This window comes from Euleptes europaea, chromosome 12 (assembly GCF_029931775.1).
Source record: "Euleptes europaea isolate rEulEur1 chromosome 12, rEulEur1.hap1, whole genome shotgun sequence".
Lineage (NCBI taxonomy): Eukaryota > Metazoa > Chordata > Lepidosauria > Squamata > Sphaerodactylidae > Euleptes > Euleptes europaea.
Window position 1 is genome coordinate 1,192,158 of NC_079323.1, and position 21,133 is coordinate 1,213,290.

Genomic DNA, 21,133 nt, shown 5'->3' on the forward strand with positions numbered 1-21,133 from the left:
ACCCATCCTAAATTAGCGGTGGATGAGTTGCTTTTTTCTGCTTAAAATTAAAGCGCCCCCCATCTGTCCAAAGAGCAGGAGGCCTGGTGAACCTTTCGGTGGTTCGACAATCACAGTGGACGCAGTCCCTCGTCCTGCAGCATCTAGCCAGGGGAAGGACTGGATGCAGCCACTGGCTCACGCCCCCATCTGAGGGTGCACCGGCGCCCCTCTGGAAGATCAGCCGTTTGCTGCGGGCTTCCTTGGTCATGTCTGAGCGTGCCAGCTGGGAGTCCAGGCGAGGCCCCGGCTAGAAACGCTTGTCCTCCAGCTGGGAACTGACCACCAGCTCCTTGTTGCCGAAGTCCCACCAGGCAGTCATGTGGAACGCCATGTTGGAGAGGACCACCAGGTACTCCAGGAAGGCAAAGATCGTGTAAACTGGGGAAGGAAAAGACCCAGAGGCTTAATCGACAACGCGTAACAGAAGGAAAGAGGCTCAGAGCTACAATCGGCACCAGGGACCATGGTCCTGTCACCTGAGTATATGACAAGAGCTCAATAAATGCTTCTTTTAGGGGCTCCAATTCCTTTACCAGCTCAGTCCTGCATATAGCTCAGGAAAGTTACATAAGAACATAAGGAAAGCCCTGCTGGATCAGACCCAGGCCCATCAAGTCCAGCAGCCTGTTCATACAGTGGCCAACCAGGAGCCTCTAGGAAGCCCCCAAACAAGACGGCTGCAGCAGCACCGTCCTGCCTGTGTTCCTCAGCACCTAATAGGCCTGCTCCTCAGATGCTAGAGAGAATAGGTGTGCCTCATGACTAGTATCCATTTTGATTAGCAGCTGTGGGCAGGCCTCTCCTCCTGGTCTGATCCAGCAGGGCTCTTCTGAGGTTCTTATCAGGGGAAGGGGCCTCGGCTTCCGTGCCCTGTTGCTGGCCCTCCAGAGGAGCTGGTTGTCCACCAACTGTGAGACAGGAAGCTGGACTAGATGGACCCTCACTGGTCTGCTCTTCTGATGTTCTTACATTATGTTCTTTTGCAGGATGCAACAATGGCCAAGATACATCGCAGCCCAGGAAAAGGGAGAGCTCTCTGGGCCCATTTTCCAGACCCACCCAGCATTCGGGAAAGCACTTGGCACACTCAAGGGCACAGAGGAGAACTCAACCCCCTGATAAGAACTCATCTCCTGATGCCCATCTCTCCTCAGCCACAAGCTTCCCAGGAGGCCTCAGGAGAGGGACAGGAACACCGGCCAACCACGCAGGGCCACTGAAAGAGTCGCTCAGCACATCCACAAAGCATTCTCCATGCTTGGATGAAGGACCTTCATGAAAACGGCGTTGTGAGTCTTACCTCCGGGCTCGCAGTACCAGTTGTGCCGGAAGTAGAAGCACACAGCCACCAGGAAGGTGAACAGGTTGACGAGGAAGAGCCACAGCTTCCACTTGTAGGACTTCCGCTCCTGCAAGGCAGAGAAGGGGGGGGCAGTGAGGTCACTCCTTCCAGGGCTGGCTCCTTGCACTCGCCACACAATGCCCACCCCGGCAGCCTTCGCTTCCCGCAGAAGGCCGGTCCTGTCCGGCTCTCACTGGAGCTTTGCCTGGGGCAGGGTTTGCCCTGAGTGGGCATGGACAGAGCACCCACCGCTCCCTACATGCACAGAGGGCACCCAAGTCCCAGGTGAGCTGGGAGGCAGCGTAAGTAGGGTTGCCAATCTCCGGTGGGGCCTGGAGTTACAACTGATCTCCAGACTTCGAGAGATTTATTTAAGTAATTCATTTATAACCAACGTGGCTTACATCACTCCCCTCTCCTCCATTTTATCCCCACAACAACCCTGTGAGGTAGATTAGGCTGAGAGAGTGTGACCAGTGCAACGTCATCGTGATGCCCCTTTCCCACTCACACTTAGTGCCTTCCACCCTCTCCCTCCCAGGTTCAGGGTTACCAGTAGGCCAGGCCATCGCACATCACTACCCTTCTCCCCCTCTCTTTTAACATCTCTAGAGAGCCACGGCGTTTCACACCCCAGGCCCTCTCTCACTCACAGAGACGTCCACTGATAGGGTAGCCCAGTCCCCCCCCTTCATGACCGGCCCTCACTCACTCAGAGTTATTGGGCTAGGGGGGGCTCAAACACCATTCAGTTGACCAGAGGCTGCCTCCACTTACTCACATCTATAATATACTTCTTTTTTTTTTGCTGTCAAGTAACACCTGACTTATGGCGACCATGTAGGACTTTCAGGGGAAGAGAAGTTCAGAGTTGGATTCCCGTCCGAATACTTGCCAGGGTGGAGGCTGAGAATAGGTGACTGGCACATGGTCACCCAGCAAGTTTCCCTGGCAGAGTGGGGGTTTGAACCCGGGCTTCCCAGATCCCAGTCCAACACCTTTGCGACTGCACCACGCTGGCTCTCCATGATATACATACAGACCAAGATATGAATGTGTTTGTGTGTGCTTGCATGTGTGTTTCAAGCCCACAAGGTTAAACAAACAAGGATTTGAACATAACACAGAAGAAAGTAAGGTAGAGGTAACAGCATTTCTTTTCCCTTGAACTTCTGAACTGTTGTCCTATTCCAGTGTCTTGGATCTTGCGTTACAGTGACTCTTTTTACTCAGCTAGCTTTAAGATGATCTTCACCTCAGCTTCACTCAGTCGGACATCTTCTTTTCCCGCTCAATTCCCCAGCTGCCAACTTTTTTTCCTGCTGCCTGGCCCGGCCTCTTATCCTTTACAACTACTATGGGGTGGCATGTTTGTCCGTTCCCATTTCAGGGCCACCCACATGCCCACCCGCACGGCAGCCGCACGGCAGGAAGTGTGCTGGGCAGAGAGACCTCCGCTTGCCCACAGTCACCCAGCGAGCTTCACGGCCCAGCTAGAACTAGAACCCGGGCCCGCCCTCAGCTCCCTCTAGCCGGCCAGGCTCAGGCTCAGCGCTGGCATTCGAAACACTGGCAGTCGGGGAGGGGGACCTGAGAACAATCCCACCCCCCACGCTCACGCACTCTGCAGGACCCCTCCCCCAGCCTGGCCACACTGCCGCTATATCCAGAGCGCTGCCTGTGGCAACTCATGGGTGGGGGGCTTTGTGCAGGAGGGGCTGCCGGAGTCCTGAGCGCTTCCCTGGCAGCAGCCCCCCCCCCCAGCAGGAAACCACATTGCACAGGAACTGCCAGAGGCCATTGGGGAAGAGGGGCAAGAAGGGGAAGGGCCTCCCCCCGAGCTCCCAGCGAGCAGAACTCTAGTCAAGGCCTTGCTCCGGGGATGGTGGTGGAAAGGGCTGTCAAATTGCAGCCGACTTTTGGCACCCCCATAGGGTTTTCAAGGCAAGAGGTGTTCAGAGGTGGTTTGCCATCGCCTGCCTCTGTGTAGCAACCCTTGGCGGTCCCCTGCCAAAGTACTAACCAGTGTCACAATTAACAGCAGGAAGGCTACGTGCAATAAACACAATGACTTTACCAAAATGCAAAGAATAACAATATACAAAAACGAGAAACCAGCAACACTGGATACAGCACAACTCCACAAGGATGTGGGTGGTAAAGAGTCACGAGAGCAGCCAGACAGAATGTCCAATTCCAAAGGACAGACACGATGTCAAGGTTGTGTCTTTAATTTTCCATCATATAATGAGCTAAGTAGCTCATAAATCTTGTGGAGAGCCGTAGTTCCTGTGAGTATCCTTTCTGGCTGCTCTCGTGACTCTTTACCACCCACATCCTTGTGGAGTTGTGCTGTAGCCAGTGTTGTTGGTTTCTCATTTTTGTATATTGTTATTCTTTGCATTTTGGTAAAGTCATTGTGTTTATTGCACTTAGCCTTCCTGCTGTTAATTGTTACACTCTACTTGGTACAGTAGGCTAACTAGTTCTGCATCCAAAGTATTAACCAGGGCTGACCCTACTTAGCTTCCATGATCTGACAATATTGGGCTAGCCTGAGCCATCCAGGTTGAGGCAAGGGACGCTCAGAGGTGGTTTGCCATCGCCTGCCTCTGCATAGCAACCTTGGTCTTCCTTGGTGGCCTCCCATCCAAGGACTAACCAGGGCCGTCCCTGCTTAGCTTCTATGATCCATGTAAATTGAGCTAACCCGGGCCCTGCAGGTGTGGGCTGTTCGGAGAGACCCGGGTTCAAATCACCTGGCGGGCATCAAGTTCCGTGGGACCCCTTGGACCAACCACTCCCTCTTGGCCTAACCTACTTCACAGGGCTGTCATTGTGAGGATAGAAAGGAGCATGGGGGGCAGGGGCACTGCTTTGGGCTCCTTGAAGAAAAAGCCGGGATGGAAACTTTCTCAAGACTCTCCAGAAAGGAGAAGAAGAAGAGTTCGTTTTTATATGCTGACTTTCCCTACCACTTAAGGGAGACTCAAACCAGCTTACAATCACCTTCCCCTCCCCACAACAGACACCTTGTGAGGTAGGTGGGGCTGAGAGAGCTCTAAGAGAGCTGTGACTAGCCCAAGGTCACCCAGCTGGCTTCGTGTGGAGGAGTGGGGAAACAAATCCAGTTCACCAGATTAGCCTCCGCCGCTCACATGGAGGGGTGGGGAATCAAACCCGGTTCTCCAGATCAGACTCCACCACTCCAAACCACCGCTCTTAACCACGACACCACGCTGGCTCTCAGTGGAGCCAGCGTTCCTGCTCCCTGGCACGTTTCGCCCGCCCCGCTGGGGCCACCATGGCTTCAAAGACCCATCAGTATGGGGGGGGGCGGGTTTCAGCTGGGCCCTGCCCATGGTCCTTACTGTCCGAAGGCAATTTGGATTCTGCAATACCAGCCCTTGCCCGGCAATGGGGAGAAAAGTCTTTTCCTGTTAGGCAGGGCAGAGAAGAGGGAGGGGAGAGCTTGTGTCTCAGTGGGGCCGGCATACTTGGGGGCGGGGGCAATGTGCTCCTGCCAGCCCAGCCCCAAACCGGTTCCTCCAAGCTTGCAGCCCTAGCCACAAATCACTCCAAGAAGTGCTGTCACCAGTGGAATTTCCCCAAAGAGGACATCCCTCCTCAAACACGCATGCAGGGCGCACACAGGCATACCATGCAGGCGCACACAGGCATATAGACTGCTGACCGTGGCAGAGGGCTGCTGCCTCCACCTCCAGCTCTGCCTACCGACAGCCTCGCCCACGGAGGCTGGAAACGCACGAGTCATGGAGTCGCCGGGTGTCCTGACTCAGCGTAATTGAGGGAAATGGAATGTACCAGCGGCAAAAGAAGGGGGCGGGGAGGCAGCGGGCCGGGTAGGGTGGTCAGGGGGGAGGGACGGTCCCACCCGCCCCCTCTTTCCCCTTCCAGCCACGGTGGGAAGGGGGACCTTGCTTCTGCCCCCAGGGAAGCCTCCAAGGCCCCGGCTCATAATTACTGGGGGGGGGGCAGACATGCCCCTGTCGGGTGCTACCCACTGAAAGGGGAACTTTCTCCTCCTCCCGCCCCTAGAAATCTGCTGAAAGGGGCAGAAACTCAACCCACACCAGGGAGGTATTGATCACAGCAACAGTTTCTACTGTTGACAAATGCAGGACTCTCCAGATTTGGGGGGGGGGAGATGAAAAATAAGGACAGTTTCAGGGCGAGTAGAGCAAAATAGCACCGAGGGGCACCCCTGCTCAGCCATGGATGACCATGGGCCCGTTTCCTGCTCCCAGCTCAGCCTACCTTGCAGGGCTGTTGCGAACATACTACGGGGAAGGCAGAAGCGTGTATGCTGACCAGAGTTGCCAGGAGGAACAGGAAGAGAAGATAAAATATATGAATAATCTCACAGCACCTGTCCAAGGTGGACGGCTGGACAGCAACTCCAGGAATCTGGGCTCAAAGCCCCGCCCTGACCCGGATCCTGACCCCCCAGCCACATCATCTGCAGTTACCCATTTTCTAGTACGTTCTTAGCCCACCCCTTCTTCCCAGGAGCTCAGGACAGCGTACAATCTTCTTCTTTCCTCATCCTGCCCTAACAACAACGCTGTGGAGTAGGCTAGGCTGAGGGAAAGAGAGGGGCTGGCACCAGGCCACCTGGGGTGCTTCACTCCTTGCAGAGTGGGGGGATTTGGACACACCGGTCCCAGTCCAACGCTCTAACCACTACACCAGCTCTCCGTGCCCGCTTGGCGTCTGTTTCAGCCTCCTCGGCCTGACCTGGGACGTCTCTCCTTCTGCTTCCCCCTCCCCCAGACTCTGCCTCCCTTTCTTGCTCCCAGGCGCCCCCCCCCCCCCCAGCCGTTAGCCAGCTTCCCTCCGCAGCAGAGCCTCCTCGGTCTGGGCCTCGGGCCCCAGCTGGCCCCGCCTGCCTCTCCTGTCCACCCGGTTGGGTGGGTCTGTGCTCATCCTAGCTAAGTTGCATCTTCTGTCCCCCCACCCCCATGGCCAATGCACTCGTGGGGCTCAGACCAAACTCCCCAGCAGGTGCTGGAAGCCCCACCCTGCCGAGTTCCACGACAACAGGAAGTGCCTGGGAGGGAGAGAGGGGAGGCAGAGGCGCTTGCTCATAAAGGAGCGGTTGGTTCTTCAGTTTTGGTTTCAGAGAGGAGTGGGTGGGTGGGACAAGTCCCCTTTGGCCTTCGGGGCCCCCTCCTTCCTCCACTCCCTGCCTGGCCCACCCATGCTTACACATGAACATGTGTAGGTGCCTTCTATTGAATCAGACCCTTGGTCCGTCAAGGTCAGTATTGCCCACTCAGACTGTCAGTGGCTCCCCCGGGTCTCAGCTGGAGATCCGCTTGCCCCGGGCCCTCTTCCAAGCTATCCTGTCTACCCAGAATCCCTCCATACACACACACACACACACACACACACACACACACACACACACTAAAAACACACAAGTCTTCTGTCCCTAGGCCCCAGATAATGCATCTCCCGTACCAACGGACCCTGCAGTACCCCTCATAGTAGCTGTAGCTGTGCTGTTGGCAAAAATACTAGGCATTAGCCAAGACCAGCTCATTAGTCAGAGTGCATCTGAGCATGTACAAAAGGCACCCCCTTCACACAGGTAGGAATCCAGGGCCAAGTTTCAGGGGCAGCGGGTGTGGCTTCCGGGGAAGACCAAGGCCGCATAAAGCCTCGGAACGACAGCAGCAAGAACGAGGGACTGGGTGGTCAACAGAAACACCCACCCACCCCGGATATCTAGAAAGGGTCCTCTTACAAAACAGACAGAACCACCTGCAAGCATCTGCTGCCCTCTGGTGTCAAGTAGGAACGCTGCATCTGAGCCCCGCCATGCTGCCTCAGTTCCTCGGTATGTAAAACGGGAACCGTCGTGGCCCTGCTTCACCGGCCTGACATGCGAGTGAACATAAAGTCTGCCGGTGTTCCGAAGCGGACACATCCCCATTCCCAGAACCAGCCCCAGACTCTCCCGCAGTGCCAGCAACAGGGAAGGCAGGCCCCCCACCCCCACCCCAGACAAGGAGAAACGCTGCAAGGGCAGCTTCACGGCACGGACCTCATGAGGCCCCGATTCAGCCGCACCCAACAGCTGCCAAGCCGGCAGCAAAGAGCAAGAAGGCAGCAACAGGAGCAATGTGGTGCGGTCCTTTTGAGGCCCTGCTTCAATCACTGCCAACAGCTGCTGACAGTTTGGGCAAGGGAAGGGGGAGGGGCCGCAGGAGAGGCTTCAGGAGACGTCTCCTTCTGGCCAGGCTTCGGAGGAGGAGGAAGAAGAGTTGGTTTTTATATGCCGACTTTCTCTACCACTTAAGGAAGAATCAAACCGGCTTACAATCACCTTCCCTTCCCCTCCCCACAAAGACACCCTGTGAGGTAGGTGGGGCTGAGAGAGCTCTAACAGAGTTGTGACTTGCCCAAGGTCACCCAGCTGGCTTTGTGTGGAGGAGTGGGGGAAATCAAGCCCAGTTCTCCAGATCAGAGTCCACCATACCGAACCACTGCTCTTAACCACTATACCACGCTGGCTTAGAAGAAGGCCAGGGAAAGGGGAGGTGGCCTGGGTTCTCTCTCCAGGCTGTGCAAGAGTGACCCAGGGGGGAAGGAGAGAACCAGAACCAGTTGCTGCAAACCCCCTCCCCAGTTCTGAGGCTCTGCGACCCCAAGAAGGACAGAAAGGGGCACTGCCAATGGCAGGGATGCCCCTGAACCCCATAGTGAGGAACAGCACAGACTTCCCAGGAGAGGGAGCAGGAAGCAACATGGCTCAGAGGCTCGAATGGACAGAGGAATCCTCGGTTCGAATCCCTGCTTGGCTTTGAAGCTCACCAGAGGGGCCTGCCGAGCCCTTCCCCTCCCAAGAAACCTTCTCCAACTGGGGTGTTTTGGGGCTCCACTCCTGTCCCTTTCTCCAAGTAACCCCGAGCAAGACACAAACATCAGAGCCCCCCCCCCCCTTCACATTAACAGCAAGGACAGAGTGAAGGGAGCGATGTGCGAAAAATGAGCTTGGCAAATCAGATTCCCCCTGTGTGACACTGCAAATTTGCAGTGGGAAAGGTGGACAGTAAATACATACATAAACCCAGCTGCCCAACACAGGTTTCAAAAGTACAGAATGAAACGCTTCTTGGCAAAGTCAGCTGCCAAGCGCCGGCAGAAAACCACCACCCAGGCAAGCTCCGAGAAGAGGAATGAAAGATACCGTACCTCCGGACTTACTGTGTGCTTCTTCGTCATCCGCCACAAAACGCAGGTCAAGAACATGTAACTGATGGCGGTGACAATGAAGAAGATGAAGGCGCTCTTATGAACCACTGCAGCAAGACAAGAAGGGGTCAACCTCAGCACCAAGCAAAAAAGCAGCGGCTGCCAGGGGGGGACCAGGGCAGCCGTCCCTCCGAAACCAGCAGTACTTTGGAACTCCCTCCCCAGGCAGATTGAACACATGAAGCTGCCCTTACATTGAATAAGTCCATCAATGTCAGTCTTCTCTACTGAAACTGGCAGTGGCTGTTCAGGGTCTCAGGCAGGGAACTTGGGACCTTCTGCATGCCAAGAAGAGGCTCTACCACTGAGCCACGGCCCTCCCCATGTCTTCCTCTACCGTGTCTTCCACCATGAGGTAAAGACCTCTTTGTTTTGTTTGTGGCATACTCCGAATGACCATTATTAGCCCTCCTCCCTGGTTCTGCTACTTTAGGTGTTTTTTATGGAACTGTTTTATAATTTTAGATGTTGTGTTTAACTGTTCAGACATCTTAATGTTTTTATGTGAGCAATCTTGGACCCTGACAGGGTGGAAAGGTGGCATGTGGCATTCAGGAGAGCAGAGGAGCTAAGCAGGTGGATTCTGAATTGGAGGGCAGTGAGAGGGGGAGAAGAAGGGAAAGCCAGAAGGAAATTCACCTTCCCTTCCCTTTCCCGCAACAGACACCCTGTGAGGTAGGTGGGGCTGAGAGATACCCCATTCTAGGCCGGAGATGACCGAAAACAGGTCAGACCTGCAGGGTCCGACCACTCCCCAAGCTTCTCACAAATTATCAAAGAAGAGTTGGTTTTTATATGCCGACTTTCTCTACCACTTAAGGGAGAATCAAACTGGCTTACAATCACTTTCCCTTCCCCTCCCCACAACAGACACCCTGTGAGGTAGGTGGGGCTGAGAAAGCTCTAAAAGAGCTGTGACTAGCCCAAGGTCACCCAGCAGGCTTCACATGGAGGATTGGGGAAACCAACCCAGTTCACCAGATAGGCCTCCGCCGCTCATGTGGAGGGGTGGGGAATCAAACCCGGTTCTCCAGATCAGAGTCTGCCGCTCCAAACCACCGCTCTTAACCACTACACCACGCTGGCTCTTGTGAGCAGGAAGCCACTGGAAGAAGGGCAGGCGGCACGAGCCGCTGACGGCCCTCCGAGGAGGAACTCACAGTGGTTTTCTGAGGAGGAGATGTAGGTCAGGAGCAGGAGGGCGACGTTCTCCATCAGGTTCAGTGCGAAGGCCACGTTGCACAGCCACAGGTAGCTGGGGCGTGGGCAGTGGCAGCCGCGGTAATGGTTCCTGTAGACGATGGCCACCAGGAAGCGGGGGGCCGAGTGCACCCCGATGCAGAACCGCCACACGTAGCGCTCGGGGGTCGCCCCACCAATGGCGGCGCTGATGGAAGGGAGGTAGTTGGAGACCTGCCGAAGAAACAGAAACCCCTCACATGAACACCCATGAAGCTGCCTTATACTGAATCAGGCCCTTGGTCCATCAAAGTCAGTATTGTCTACCTGGGACCTTCTGCATGCCAAGCAGATGCTCTACCACTGAGCCACGGCCCCTCCCTCCCTCCCTCTTGCAGCGTGCCTGCTGTGCCTCTCCTGCCTACGCCCTGTGGGGCCTGCAGGCCGCTTTCAAGGCTGAGCTGACACACAGAACCTGCACACGTGGCCCTGCCTAGCTCTTTGCTTGACGGCATGAGGCCCCTTGCTGCCTCACCTCTGCAGTAAAATGGATCCGGTGAGATTCAGTTGTTACTGGAGATAATCTGGGCTTTAAGATTCTTTATTTTTAACAAGGTTTGTATTGAGGGCTGCTGTTCTAAGGGGTTGTAAAAGTTACGGATGGGATGGTGAGCTGCTCTGACCTTGGAGATAAGGCAAGGTTGAAAGACGCGAAGGGAAAAGCGCTGAAAGGGGACTTACGTCGCAGTGGGTGGCGGTGGCTTCCTCAAAATGAAAGAACAGGGACCAAAGCACGCAGAAGAGGAATCCGCACAGCGGGCAGCACACCGTCCCAACAGCCAAGGTGGTGAAGCGGAGCCGGAAGAGTGTCCCGTCCCGATCCAAGGGCAGCGGCACTTGGAACATGTTGCGGAACCTACACATGGGAAAAGACAGCACCGCACTGAAATTTAACTTTAAAATGGGGGGGGGGGAATGGGGAGAGAGCTCTCCTTCTTTCCCATATGGTTGATCTAAAAAATGCACGGAAGGTTTACTCAGAAATCAAAGGGGGCTTTTGGCTGACCAAGATTTAAATGCTATGCTCAGCTCTTCTTGCCCCCCCCAGCCTAGCCTGGTCTTAATCAACTCAAGTAAAGCCCCCCCCCCAACTCATCACCTCGCCCACCGTGTCTCTTTGTGAGATTCTGCCCCTATCAGGACACAGCAGCATACTGGAAACTGGATTCTTGGTGGCCCCTGACAAGAGTTGACAACAGGCACGCAGAAGCAAAGAAAGAGGATACAGGAGGGATGTCTGAAAGCCTCACCCTCCTCTTGTCTGTACAACAACTCCTCTACACCAGCCCTGGCCAACAAACTCCCAAGGGTCTGTGGCTCAGTGGCAGAGCCTCTGCTTTGCATGCAGGTTCAATCCGTGGCATCTCCAGTAGGTGATGTGAAAGACCTCAGCCTGAGACCCTGGAAAGCTGCTGCCAGTCTGAGTAGACAATACTGACATTGATGGACTGATGCTCTGATTCAACGTAAGGCAGCTTCACCATCTCCAGAGTGGGGGTCCTCATTAACAAGTGCAGAACTGACCCGGCTGGGTTCCTGTTCTCTGCGTTGACTCTGCAACCTCAGCCATGTTGGCTGGGGCTCCTACGCAGCCCAGGCTCATAGAATCATACAGTTGGAAGGGGCCTTACAGGCCATCTAGTCCAACCCCCAGCACAATGCAGGATCAGCCTAGAGCATCCCTGACAAGTGTTTGTCCAGCCTCTGCTTAAAGACTGCCAGAGAGGGGGAGGCTCACCACCTCCCCAGGCAGCTGATTCCACTCTCAAACAATTCTTACTGTAAAAATGTTTTTCCTAATATCCAGCCAGTACCTTTCCACCCGTAATTTAAACCCATTCTTGCGAGTCCTCTCCTCTGCTGCCAGCAGGAACAGCTCCCTGCCCTCCTCTAAGTGGCAGCCCTTCAGATACTTAGAGAGAGCAATCCTGTCCCCCACTCAACCTCCTCTTCTCCGGACCGAACATTCCCAAGTCCCTCAGCCCTTCCTCGCAGGGCTGGGTCTCCAGGCCCCGGATCATCCTCATCGCTCCTAACATCCTGGGACTGATCCGGTCTGTCGCTTCCAGCCTCCCTCCCAGCAGTCCCTGCAAAAGGAAGTGGGAAGCAACTCCCTGGAAGACCACTCCCCTCCAGACATGCAAGGCAGAAAGGTGCCAAGTGTTTGGATGGGTGGGGGGGAGAGAATGACATGGAGCAATTCCCAAAAACCGCAGGGCAGCAGCGCCGGCAGGGGAAGGGAAGAGTTCCCTCTTCTCCACAAGGGCGTCTTTGCTGTGCTCCCCCTCCCTTCCAGCAACAGCCAGCTGCGTGTGGGGGAGACGGCTTTCCGCCCTCTCGACTGGCCGACTTGGCAGTTTCTCCTCCTCCGTTGTTTCAGAGGGCAGCCGTGTTGGTCTGCGCTAGAAAGGCTTGGTTCGAGTCCGGTAGCACCCTAGAGACCAACAAGATTTTGGGGGCAGGAGCTTTTGAGAGTCGAAGCTCCCTCTGTCGAAGGCTTTCACGGTCAGAGTTCATTGGTTCTCGTAGGTTATCCGGGCTGTGCGACCGTGGTCTTGGTATTTTCTTTCCTGACGTTTCGCCAGCAGCTGTGGCCGGCATCTTCGGAGGAGTAACACTTCAGAGGAGACACTGTCCTTCAGTGTTACTCCTCCGAAGATGCCGGCCACAGCTGCTGGCGGAACGTCAGGAAAGAAAATACCAAGACCACGGTCACACAGCCCGGATAACCTACAAGAACCAAAGCTCCCTTTGTCAGATGCCTCCTCCATTGGTTTACACCAAAGTTCCCCTTCTCTCTTCCAGTATGAGAGTTCAGAGTCTCGGGAACACGAGGGTCCCTAAGTGACCGCCAGAGCAACAGCAGCCAACAGGTCTCGCTCCAAACTCCTTGCACCTGGATTTGGAGCAGGCTTTCAGCTTGCCCTGCCCTGAGCCACATCCAGCCTGAATTCTCATCGCCAGTCATGTGCACTTGAACAACTGCAGTCTGGCCCCGGACTCACCGGTTCACCAGATACCACCACCAGCGCCACCGGGTCTTACGATGCTTCTGACGCCTCCGCCGTCCGGGAGGGCGCGGCCTGGGCATCAACCTGGCCATCTGAATAACTGGGGGAGCCCCGCGCAGAAGTAAGAGAAGTCCCACCGGCTGGCTGGGGGATGCCACAAGCCGAGGGAGGGACCGGGGAAGCCGTCAGACAACCTCCTCCAAAAGGGAGGAGTAAAAGGAAAACAGGCAAGGCCAGAGTTGGCCCTCTTTAACCGGAGGGTGTTGGCCAGCACAGGTGAGGCCTATTGGCTGAAGGAGCCGCTAGTGAGAATGGGCTAACAGGGTGAGGGGGGGGGAGGATAAAAGGGAGGTCAAAAGCCCTGGCTGGGGAGGAACCGGCAGCGTACTGGAAGGGCGAGAAGAAGGAACCAGGGGGTGGTCACTACCTGCCCTCCCCTTCCCATGTGTAGGCCTTGAACACATGAAGCTGCCTTCTACTGAATCAGACCCTGGGGTCCATCAAAGTCAGTATTGTCTACTCAGACTGGCAGCGGCTCTCCAGGGTCTCAGGCAGGGGCCTTTCCCATCACCTACTTGCTTAGTCCCTTTAACTGTGCATGTCGGGGATTGAACCTGGGTCCGTCTGCATGCCAAGCAGAGGCTCTCCCACTGAGCCACGGCCCCACCCCTTGCAGAGCCGCCAATGGGGAGCAAGAGATGGTCCTCCCCCAGGAGTAGGATGGGGCAATTCCTCCTTTCCTGTAGACCCAGGACGTGAGGGGTGGGATCCTCACAATGGCCCTGCTCTTCCTGAACCAGGTTCTGTCTCCACCATCCAGTTTCGCCCCAGGACAGAAGCATGCTCCCCCCCCCCGGTAACCCCCCCCCTCCCCAACAGCATGGGGGGTGTTCCATTTATTTACAAGAAGATCAGACATACAGCAGGAGGGGTGGTGGTGGAGGAGGAGACAGGGGAACGTCCCGAGCAGGAGACACACAGGAAAACGTCGCTCCGAGTGGGGCTTCCAAACAAAGGAGACGGCAGGCGCACTCACTACGTTGCGTTCAGACATGCAATCTTCTCTTGGGGGGGGGGCGCGTCAGCTCAGAAGGTGCTTGCTCTTCCTATTTGCAGCCTGCAGTGCTGATTGGCTGCCTCCTTAGGAAATCATGACATCACTTCCTTCTCCCTGTCCGGAGCAGTTTTTCAACTTGCCACAAAAAAAGAGAGAGACAGATTTTGAAAAAGCTAAGCAACACACATTTCGATCCATTCAGGAGTACTTTTTGCTCTTTAAAAAACAAGCAGGCAGGCAGCAACTTGACGTGGTGGAAGGAGCAGGGCCGGAAAAATCGACTGACTCCTCGTTTGATTAGTAACCCTGTTGCTGGCACTCCGAGCATGTGGCAAAGTTGGGCTCTGCACACTGGCGAAGCAGGCATGGCGATGCTGGGCATGCTGGTATGTCTGGAGAGACCCTTCGGCCACGACTCTCTTTTCAGACAGCAAGACCCAAGCGTGAATTATCGGCTCTTTTTCATAACCAGGCAGGTCAGAACAAGCAGCAGCCGGCAAAAGGCGGGCTGTCAGAGAAGGAAGGTACCGATCTGTGCCATGCTGGCTTTCCATGTGGACCACTTGCGCCTGGCGAGTGGCAGCCCTTTACCCACGAGATGATGTGCTCGCTCACCTTCTTCACCTGAGCTTGGCTCATAGAATCATAGAGTTAGAAGGGACCACCAGGGTCATGTAGTCCAACCCCCTGCACAATGTAGGAAATTCACAACTACCTCCCCCCCATGCACCCCCAGTGACCAGAAGATGGCCAAGATGCCCTCCCTCTCATCCTCTGCTTAAGGTCACAGAATCAGCCTTGCTGACAGATGGCCATCTAGCCTCTTCTTAAAAACCTCCAGCGAAGGAGAGCTCACCACCTCCCGAAGAAGCCTGTTCCACTGAGGAAGTGCTATAACTGTTAGAAAGTTCTTCCTGATGTCTAGATGGAAACTCTTTTGATTTAATTTCAACCTGTTGGTTCTGCTCCATCCTCTTTTCTCTTTATCGACTAAATCGGGACCCCGCCCTTTCTCCCAGGGACTCGAGGCAGGGCTCCCTTTGGGCCTCTCAGCCGTCAGGCTGAGAGGCCGTCCTGGGCCCAAGCCGGGCAGGTTTGTTTGTTCATGATGGGTGTGGAGCTGGTGAATTGCCAGGTTGAGGCCCAATCACCCCCACACACACCCCCGCCTGCCCGCCGCTCCCTGCCTTCAACTCTTTCCAGTCAGCGGTGACCTCTGAATGGGGGGATCTCCATTGCCCAGACTGGGATGCAGCCGTGCCTCCTGGGTGCCGGAAGGAGAGCCCAACCTCGTGCCACCGAGGTGCCCACGGGCTGGAAACTGGCCGCCCAGAGCGAGCCCAAGGTCCAGCTGCCCAGTCCGACATCTTCCGCTCGGGCAGGGCACTTTAGTGCCAGGCCTGTGGGCAACCCTTGCTGTAACCCTGGGGTTGCCAGCTCTGGGTTGGGAAACACCTGGCGATCTTGGGAGTGGAGCCCGGGGAGGGCGGGGTTTGGGGAGGGGGAAGGAAACCAGCAGGGTCTCGTGCCGCAGATCCCACCCTCCAAAGCGGCCATTTTCTCCAGGGGGACCGATCTTGTCCATCTGGAGATCAGTTGTAGCAGCGGGGGGCGGGGATCTCCAGGTGCTACTGGAGGCTGGCAACCCTACGGTCACCCCACAACACACCCTGCCTGCCCCGCCTTCTGCTGGGCTCCTTGGTTTCAACAGCTTGCTAGAGACGGGAGTGGGGGTGGGCGGCTCTGGCATTCCCATCCAGGTTTTTTTTGGGGGGGGGAGTGACATCGGTTCAAGCAGCTGCCAGGCTTGTCAGGGCTTCGGAGGGGCGGGGGAGAGGAAGGGTTACCAGGAAGACCGCGTCCCATTTCAGCACCCCCCATCCTATCTGTCGGCCAGGGAGGGGGGATACGGCAAGGAGGGGGGGGGTCCCTGCGCGGCACAGCCCTTAAGAGGGTCTGCGTGGAAGGGATGTACTAAAACGAACGACAAGTCGGCCCATTGGAAGCAACGGGCGAGGCTGCGCAGCCTTTGTTTGCAACCGTTTGGGTGCTGCGATGTCTTTCAACGGAGTCCACGCGAGTCAACCGGCGCGCTCTTCTCCCGTGATCTCCAACGGGCTGCGCAGCCTCTCCCGTGCCTTCCAACGGGCTGGCTTGCCGTTCGTTTTCGGACACCCCGCGCGGAAGGCCCCGGCCCCGGGGGGGCGCGCGGGGCGGCCGGGGGGCGGCCGGGCGCTCCCGCAGCCTGCCCGGCGCGCCGCGCTCCCGGAGCCCCGAAAGAGCCCCCAGCCCAGCCCCACCCCCGAAGCCCACCCTTCCAGCCCAGACTGACTTACCCACGCTGGGCCGCCGCAGCAGGCAGGCAGGCGGGCAGGCAGGCAGGCAGGCGGAGAGCCGCTCCCCGCCCGCGCCCGCCCCCTTGTCCGGCCCGGGGGAGGCGCTCCAGGCCGCCGGGCGGGCGGCTCTCGGCCGGCCCCTCGGCGCCTGCCCACCTCCGACCCTTGTGCCTGCCGGGGAGGCCGCCTCTGCGGGCTGGAGAGCCGTGGGGACTGCAAGGCAGTGGCCACGGGCGTGGGGCGCGCGCCACGGCGGGCGGGCAGGCAGGCTGGCGGGGCCGGTGCGCCTAGGGCGCACCGGCCCCGCCAGCCTGCCTGCCCGCCCGCCGTGGCGCGCGCCCCACGCCCCTGGCCACTGCGCCGCCGTGCCCACGCCTCTCCAGCCCGCAGCGGCCCACCCGGCCGGGATCTGCCAGCCGGCTGCGCGCCCCGCCGCCCCGTCGGCTCCTCCGGAGGGCCGCTTTACGCACCGCCTTTCTCAACTGGGACCCCGGGGGCGTCCCCAGGGGCGCGCCAACCCCCGGGGACGATGCCAAAAGCGACGGCCGGGTGGCCAACGGGAGCCGTCGCGCTGCTCTTCTCTGCATTGGGACAGCGGGTAGGCTTCCCCTGACTATGGAAGCTCCGCCGATTTAGCAATTTGCAATCATCTCTTTTTCCTTTCTGTAAGATGTATTGAAATGTAGGAGGGCAGCCAGGGAATTGAAGCCACAGCCTTCAGTTTGCAAGATCTGAGCAAGGCTGCCAAAGATAGGACATTTTGGAGGACTTTCATTCATAGGGTCGCCATGAGTCGGAAGCGACTTGACGGCACTTCACACACACAGCCAGGGAATAGCTTGTTGCCGGGCAAAATATCTCTGTATGTCTGTGTGCTAAGGGATTGGGGCAAGAGTCATGGAGGGTTGTGTGTGTGTGTAAAGTGCCTTCAAGTCGCAGCCGACTTATGGCGACCCCTTATGGGGTTTTCATGGCAAGAGACTAACAGAGGTGGTTTGCCAGTGCCTTCCTCTGCACAGCAACCCTGGTATTCCTTGGTGGTCTCCCATCCAAATACTAACCAGGGCTGACCCTGCTTAGCTTCTGAGATCTGACGAGATCAGGCTACCCTGTGCCATCCAGGTCAGGGCCATGGAGGGTTACAGTGAACCATAACAAGAACTGGGTGAAACTGTTATTCTATTGCCGCCTCGATGTCTGGAGTGCTATCAGCGTTACCCTGAATGTTGATGGGTTGTCATATCTTGAATTTGGATAAATATTCCTTCCTCGGTACAATCGCGGCTCAGAGATTTTTACTCGCTAGAGTGCTCTGGGTAGCAGCTGCTCCAAATAAATAACTGTTTTCTTGTAAACAGCGGTTTTGGGTCTCCTTCTCCTCCACGAACCATTTTACCATATCAGTATAGTCACCAAACTGTGACCAGCATAGGTTTCGTGGCGTTTTGGGGTAACCTCCAGGCACCGGCTGGAGATCTCCTGCTATGACAACTGGGCTCCAGCCGACAGAGATCAGTTCCCCTGGAGAAAAGGGCCACCTTGGCAACTGGACTCTGCGGCATTGCAGTCCCTCCCCGAACCCCGCCCTCCTCCGGCTCTGCCCCAGAAACCTCCCTCTGATGGCAGAGGATCACAGAGCCAGTTGGTGCAGTCAGCAGGACGAGGATGAGGAGGCATCTAACGTCCGAATGAAGGCATCCCTATGGAACACCTCAATCTGTGCAAGAAAATGGCATTTCCTAAGGTGGAAGTAGAACGCGGTGAGAGCAGGATGAACACCTACCGCACCCGAGCCACATGAACCGCAGCACTGTTCAGGATCGATGCCTGAATTTCGAGCCAGGGAGGGAGCGAGGAAGGTGTCCCTCGGCAGGGTCGCTCAGGAGGGGCTGGACGCCCCCTGGTTCAAGCCCTGATCTTTCCGCTAAAGAGGGGCCCCACGTTCCACACCCTGCCCTCCTCTGCTCTTTCCTTTTCCTGTGTTGTATTTTATTATTTTATTGTGCCTGCAAAGCTGCGGTGGTTTCTGATTTCTGTCTTTACTGGTGTGTTGTGACATTCACTGTATCACATTATCGAGTGATATTGTAATATATAGAATGTATTATCAGTTCACTGCACATATTACCTTGTTGTCATTTCATTCTTTTCTACTGCTGTAATACCATTTTTCTCCATTATAGCCACACTTGGTATCACACCTGTATCCTCCATGGGGAGGGACCCTGGCATGCAGAAGGTCCCAGGTTCAATCCCCAACATCTCCAGTTAAAAAGGACCAGGCAGGCAGGTGATGTGAAAGACCCCTGCCTGAGGCCCTGGAGAGCCGCTGCCGGCCTGAGTAGACAGTATTGGCCTTGATGGATCCAGGGGCCTGATTCTGTATATAAGGCAGCTTCACGTGCTCATTCCAATTTTGATCATCTTAGTTCTAGCATATTGCTTGTTCAATGTCTCCTCATCTTAATTGTATTGGCCTACACTGTGCTTATTAAATGTCTTTTAATACAGACCGTTATCAATTACAGACTGCGTAATCTGCTCTAAATCTCACTGAGAAAAGCAGATTGTAAATAGTGACAAAAAAGGGATAGAAATCTTTTAGAAATCAAGACCATTTATTTGTATATTATCTATCGTCTGCCTTTCTCACTGATAATTTTCATAGTTGGTACCAGTGAGGCTTTCCTTTCTCCGAGGGCTGCTCTAAGGCAGGCCCTTCTGGGGGCGCAGGGGACCTTTGCTCTGGCAGCTTCCCGGGAGTCGCAGTGCACAGTTGCCTTGGATCCTGCTTCACCCCATCTTCCTTTTTCCTCTGCTTTGCACCCAACAAAGCAAGCTCTAGTCCAGCCCACGCAAGCGTCTGCTACAATAAACACTTGTCTGCCTTCGAAGGTTCACAGTGCGCTGTGTATTTTATCCATCTGGAAGAAGAAAGAACTTAGTTCTGTCCAAATAAAAGCCCAATTTGGCCCTCCTTGTTCAGAGTCCCCCCCCCCATCCCTAACGCACCATCTAACTGGGATCAGAGTAGGGTTGCCAACTGTGGCCTGGGAAATTCCTGGAGATTTGGGTGCAGTGTCTGTAGGGAGGTCCATTTTTAGAACTTCATTTGGTTAAAGTTTACTAGCAGTCCCAAATTGGGTTTTATGTTTTTTATGCATTGAGGAGGGCTCACTGGGGTGCGGGGGTAGGGTTTCCAGGTCCCTCTTTGCCACAGGCAGGAGGTTTTCAGGGCGGAGCCTCAGGAGGGCGGGGTTTGGAGAGGGACTTCAATGCCATCGAGTCCAATGGCCAAAGCAGCCATTTTCTCCAGGGGAACTGATCTCTATCAGATGGAGATCAGTTGTAACAGTAGGACAGGATATCTCCAGATATTACGTGGAGGATGGCAACCCTACGTAGGGGGAAGATAGCTGTGAATTTCCTGCATTGTGCAGGAGGTTAGACTAGATGGCCCTGGTGGTCCCGACTCTATGATTCTATGCATTTCATAGAAATGTTATAAAATACCCAATAAATAGTTTTAAACAAATAAATAGCTTAAATAAATAAATGCAACATTGTCCAGGGGAACTGATCTCTTTTGTCTGGAGATCTGTTGTAATGCCAGGGGATCTCCAGGCCCCACCTGGAGGTTGGCAACCCTAAATCCCAGTCTTGCGCCTGTGCTGTATAACACGCTGCAGGGAATCCCATGGAGCTCCCAGGTAAACGCTGAGCCGCACGCATCTCTCACCTTCAATGCAGGGCGGTGCCGTTTTTCAAGTGGCTGCTATGGAAACCCAGCCGTAACCTGATTGGCGGCGTTGGCCCGCCCCTCCCACTTAGAAAGGAGGCGGCCCCACCCAGAAGGTTACGCATTTCCCAAGGTCCCGGATGTCGGTCCTCGCGCCTTCCCGTCCGCCGCCGCCGCGCCCCAGCAACAGGCCTGACGACGCCCCCAGCCAATCGCGGCTCTTTACGCTTGACGTCAACGACGCAGAAGAGGAGCCTGACGGAGGGCACGTTCTTCCTTCCGCCGACCAATCGGATAAAGCGGCGGAGACGGCCGCCCAATCGGAGACGCCAGACGCGCGCGACGGAGAGCGCCGCGGCCGTCCGTCCGTGTGTGACGCAGTTTCTCCCCCTCTCGCGCGAGGCGACGACGGCTGAGGCGGGTGTTGTGGAGGCCCCGCCGCCGCTGCTCCTGCTGGGGAGGCGCCGCTGACCGGCCGCCCGGCCGGAGGACCCGCGCCGCCCTAGGCCCCAGCTGAGGTGATAACGCCGCTCCGGTTGGTTCCGGCCGGGCCTCCAGGCTCGGCCGGGCGAGGGGGTGGGCCGGGCCGCGGGGGCTTCTGGGAAGGCGGGTGGGGGGAGTGGAGGACCGCGTTGAGGACCGCAGCGCCGAGCACGCGAGAGAGGCGGGATTCGGGCGCGGGAGGGCGCCGCCTCCTTGGTCGAAGCGGCCTCCTGCCCGCTCAGCCCTCCTCGGGAGCGAGGCTGGAAAAGGCCTTTGCTGCTCAGGCCGACGCCGTGCTGGGAAAGGGGGTGGGAAATGGAGCTGTCACTGCTGCAGTTGCCCTTAGAGTAATACGTTTAGTGGTTGCTGCATGTTAAACAGAGGTCCTGTAGAGCTGGGGGGAAGCTCAGGTGCAGGTAACCAACGTTATTAAGACATTGGTTCTGGTAGGCTATCCGGGCTGTGTGACGGTGGTCTTGGTATTTTCTTTCCTGACGTTTCGCCAGCAGCTGTGGCAGGCATCTTCAGAGGAGTAACGCTGAAGGACAGTGTCTCTCCAGTTTCAGAGGGTAGCCATGAAGAGCTAGAGTCCAGGAGCACCTT

The 21,133-nt window shown here is 56.3% G+C and overlaps 1 protein-coding gene across 1 annotated transcript; it reads right to left on the minus strand.

Annotated features, from left to right (window-relative positions):
* Positions 1-251: 251 nt before the first annotated feature.
* LOC130485223 (post-GPI attachment to proteins factor 2-like) lies at positions 252-10,750 on the minus strand. Its single transcript, XM_056858355.1, has 5 exons — positions 10,586-10,750; positions 9,826-10,078; positions 8,606-8,712; positions 1,343-1,451; positions 252-420 (listed from the first exon to the last, which is right to left on the minus strand). Exons 1-5 carry the CDS (start codon positions 10,748-10,750, stop codon positions 290-292), a joined length of 765 nt encoding a protein of 254 aa, XP_056714333.1. The 3' UTR covers positions 252-289.
* Positions 10,751-21,133: the final 10,383 nt, after the last annotated feature.

What these genes read in the sequence shown, in the direction of transcription:
- LOC130485223 (XM_056858355.1), bottom strand. Translation starts at nt 10,750, where the DNA reads ATGTTCCAAGTGCCGCTGCCCTTGGATCGGGACGGGACACTCTTCCGG. An exon ending in CCACCGCCACCCACTGCGAC is followed by an intron (nt 10,079 to 10,585) that starts GTAAGTCCCCTT and finishes TTTCTTCGGCAG; the next exon opens with GTCTCCAACTACCTCCCTTC. An exon ending in CTCCTCCTCAGAAAACCACT is followed by an intron (nt 8,713 to 9,825) that starts GTGAGTTCCTCC and finishes GTCTTGCTGCAG; the next exon opens with TGGTTCATAAGAGCGCCTTC.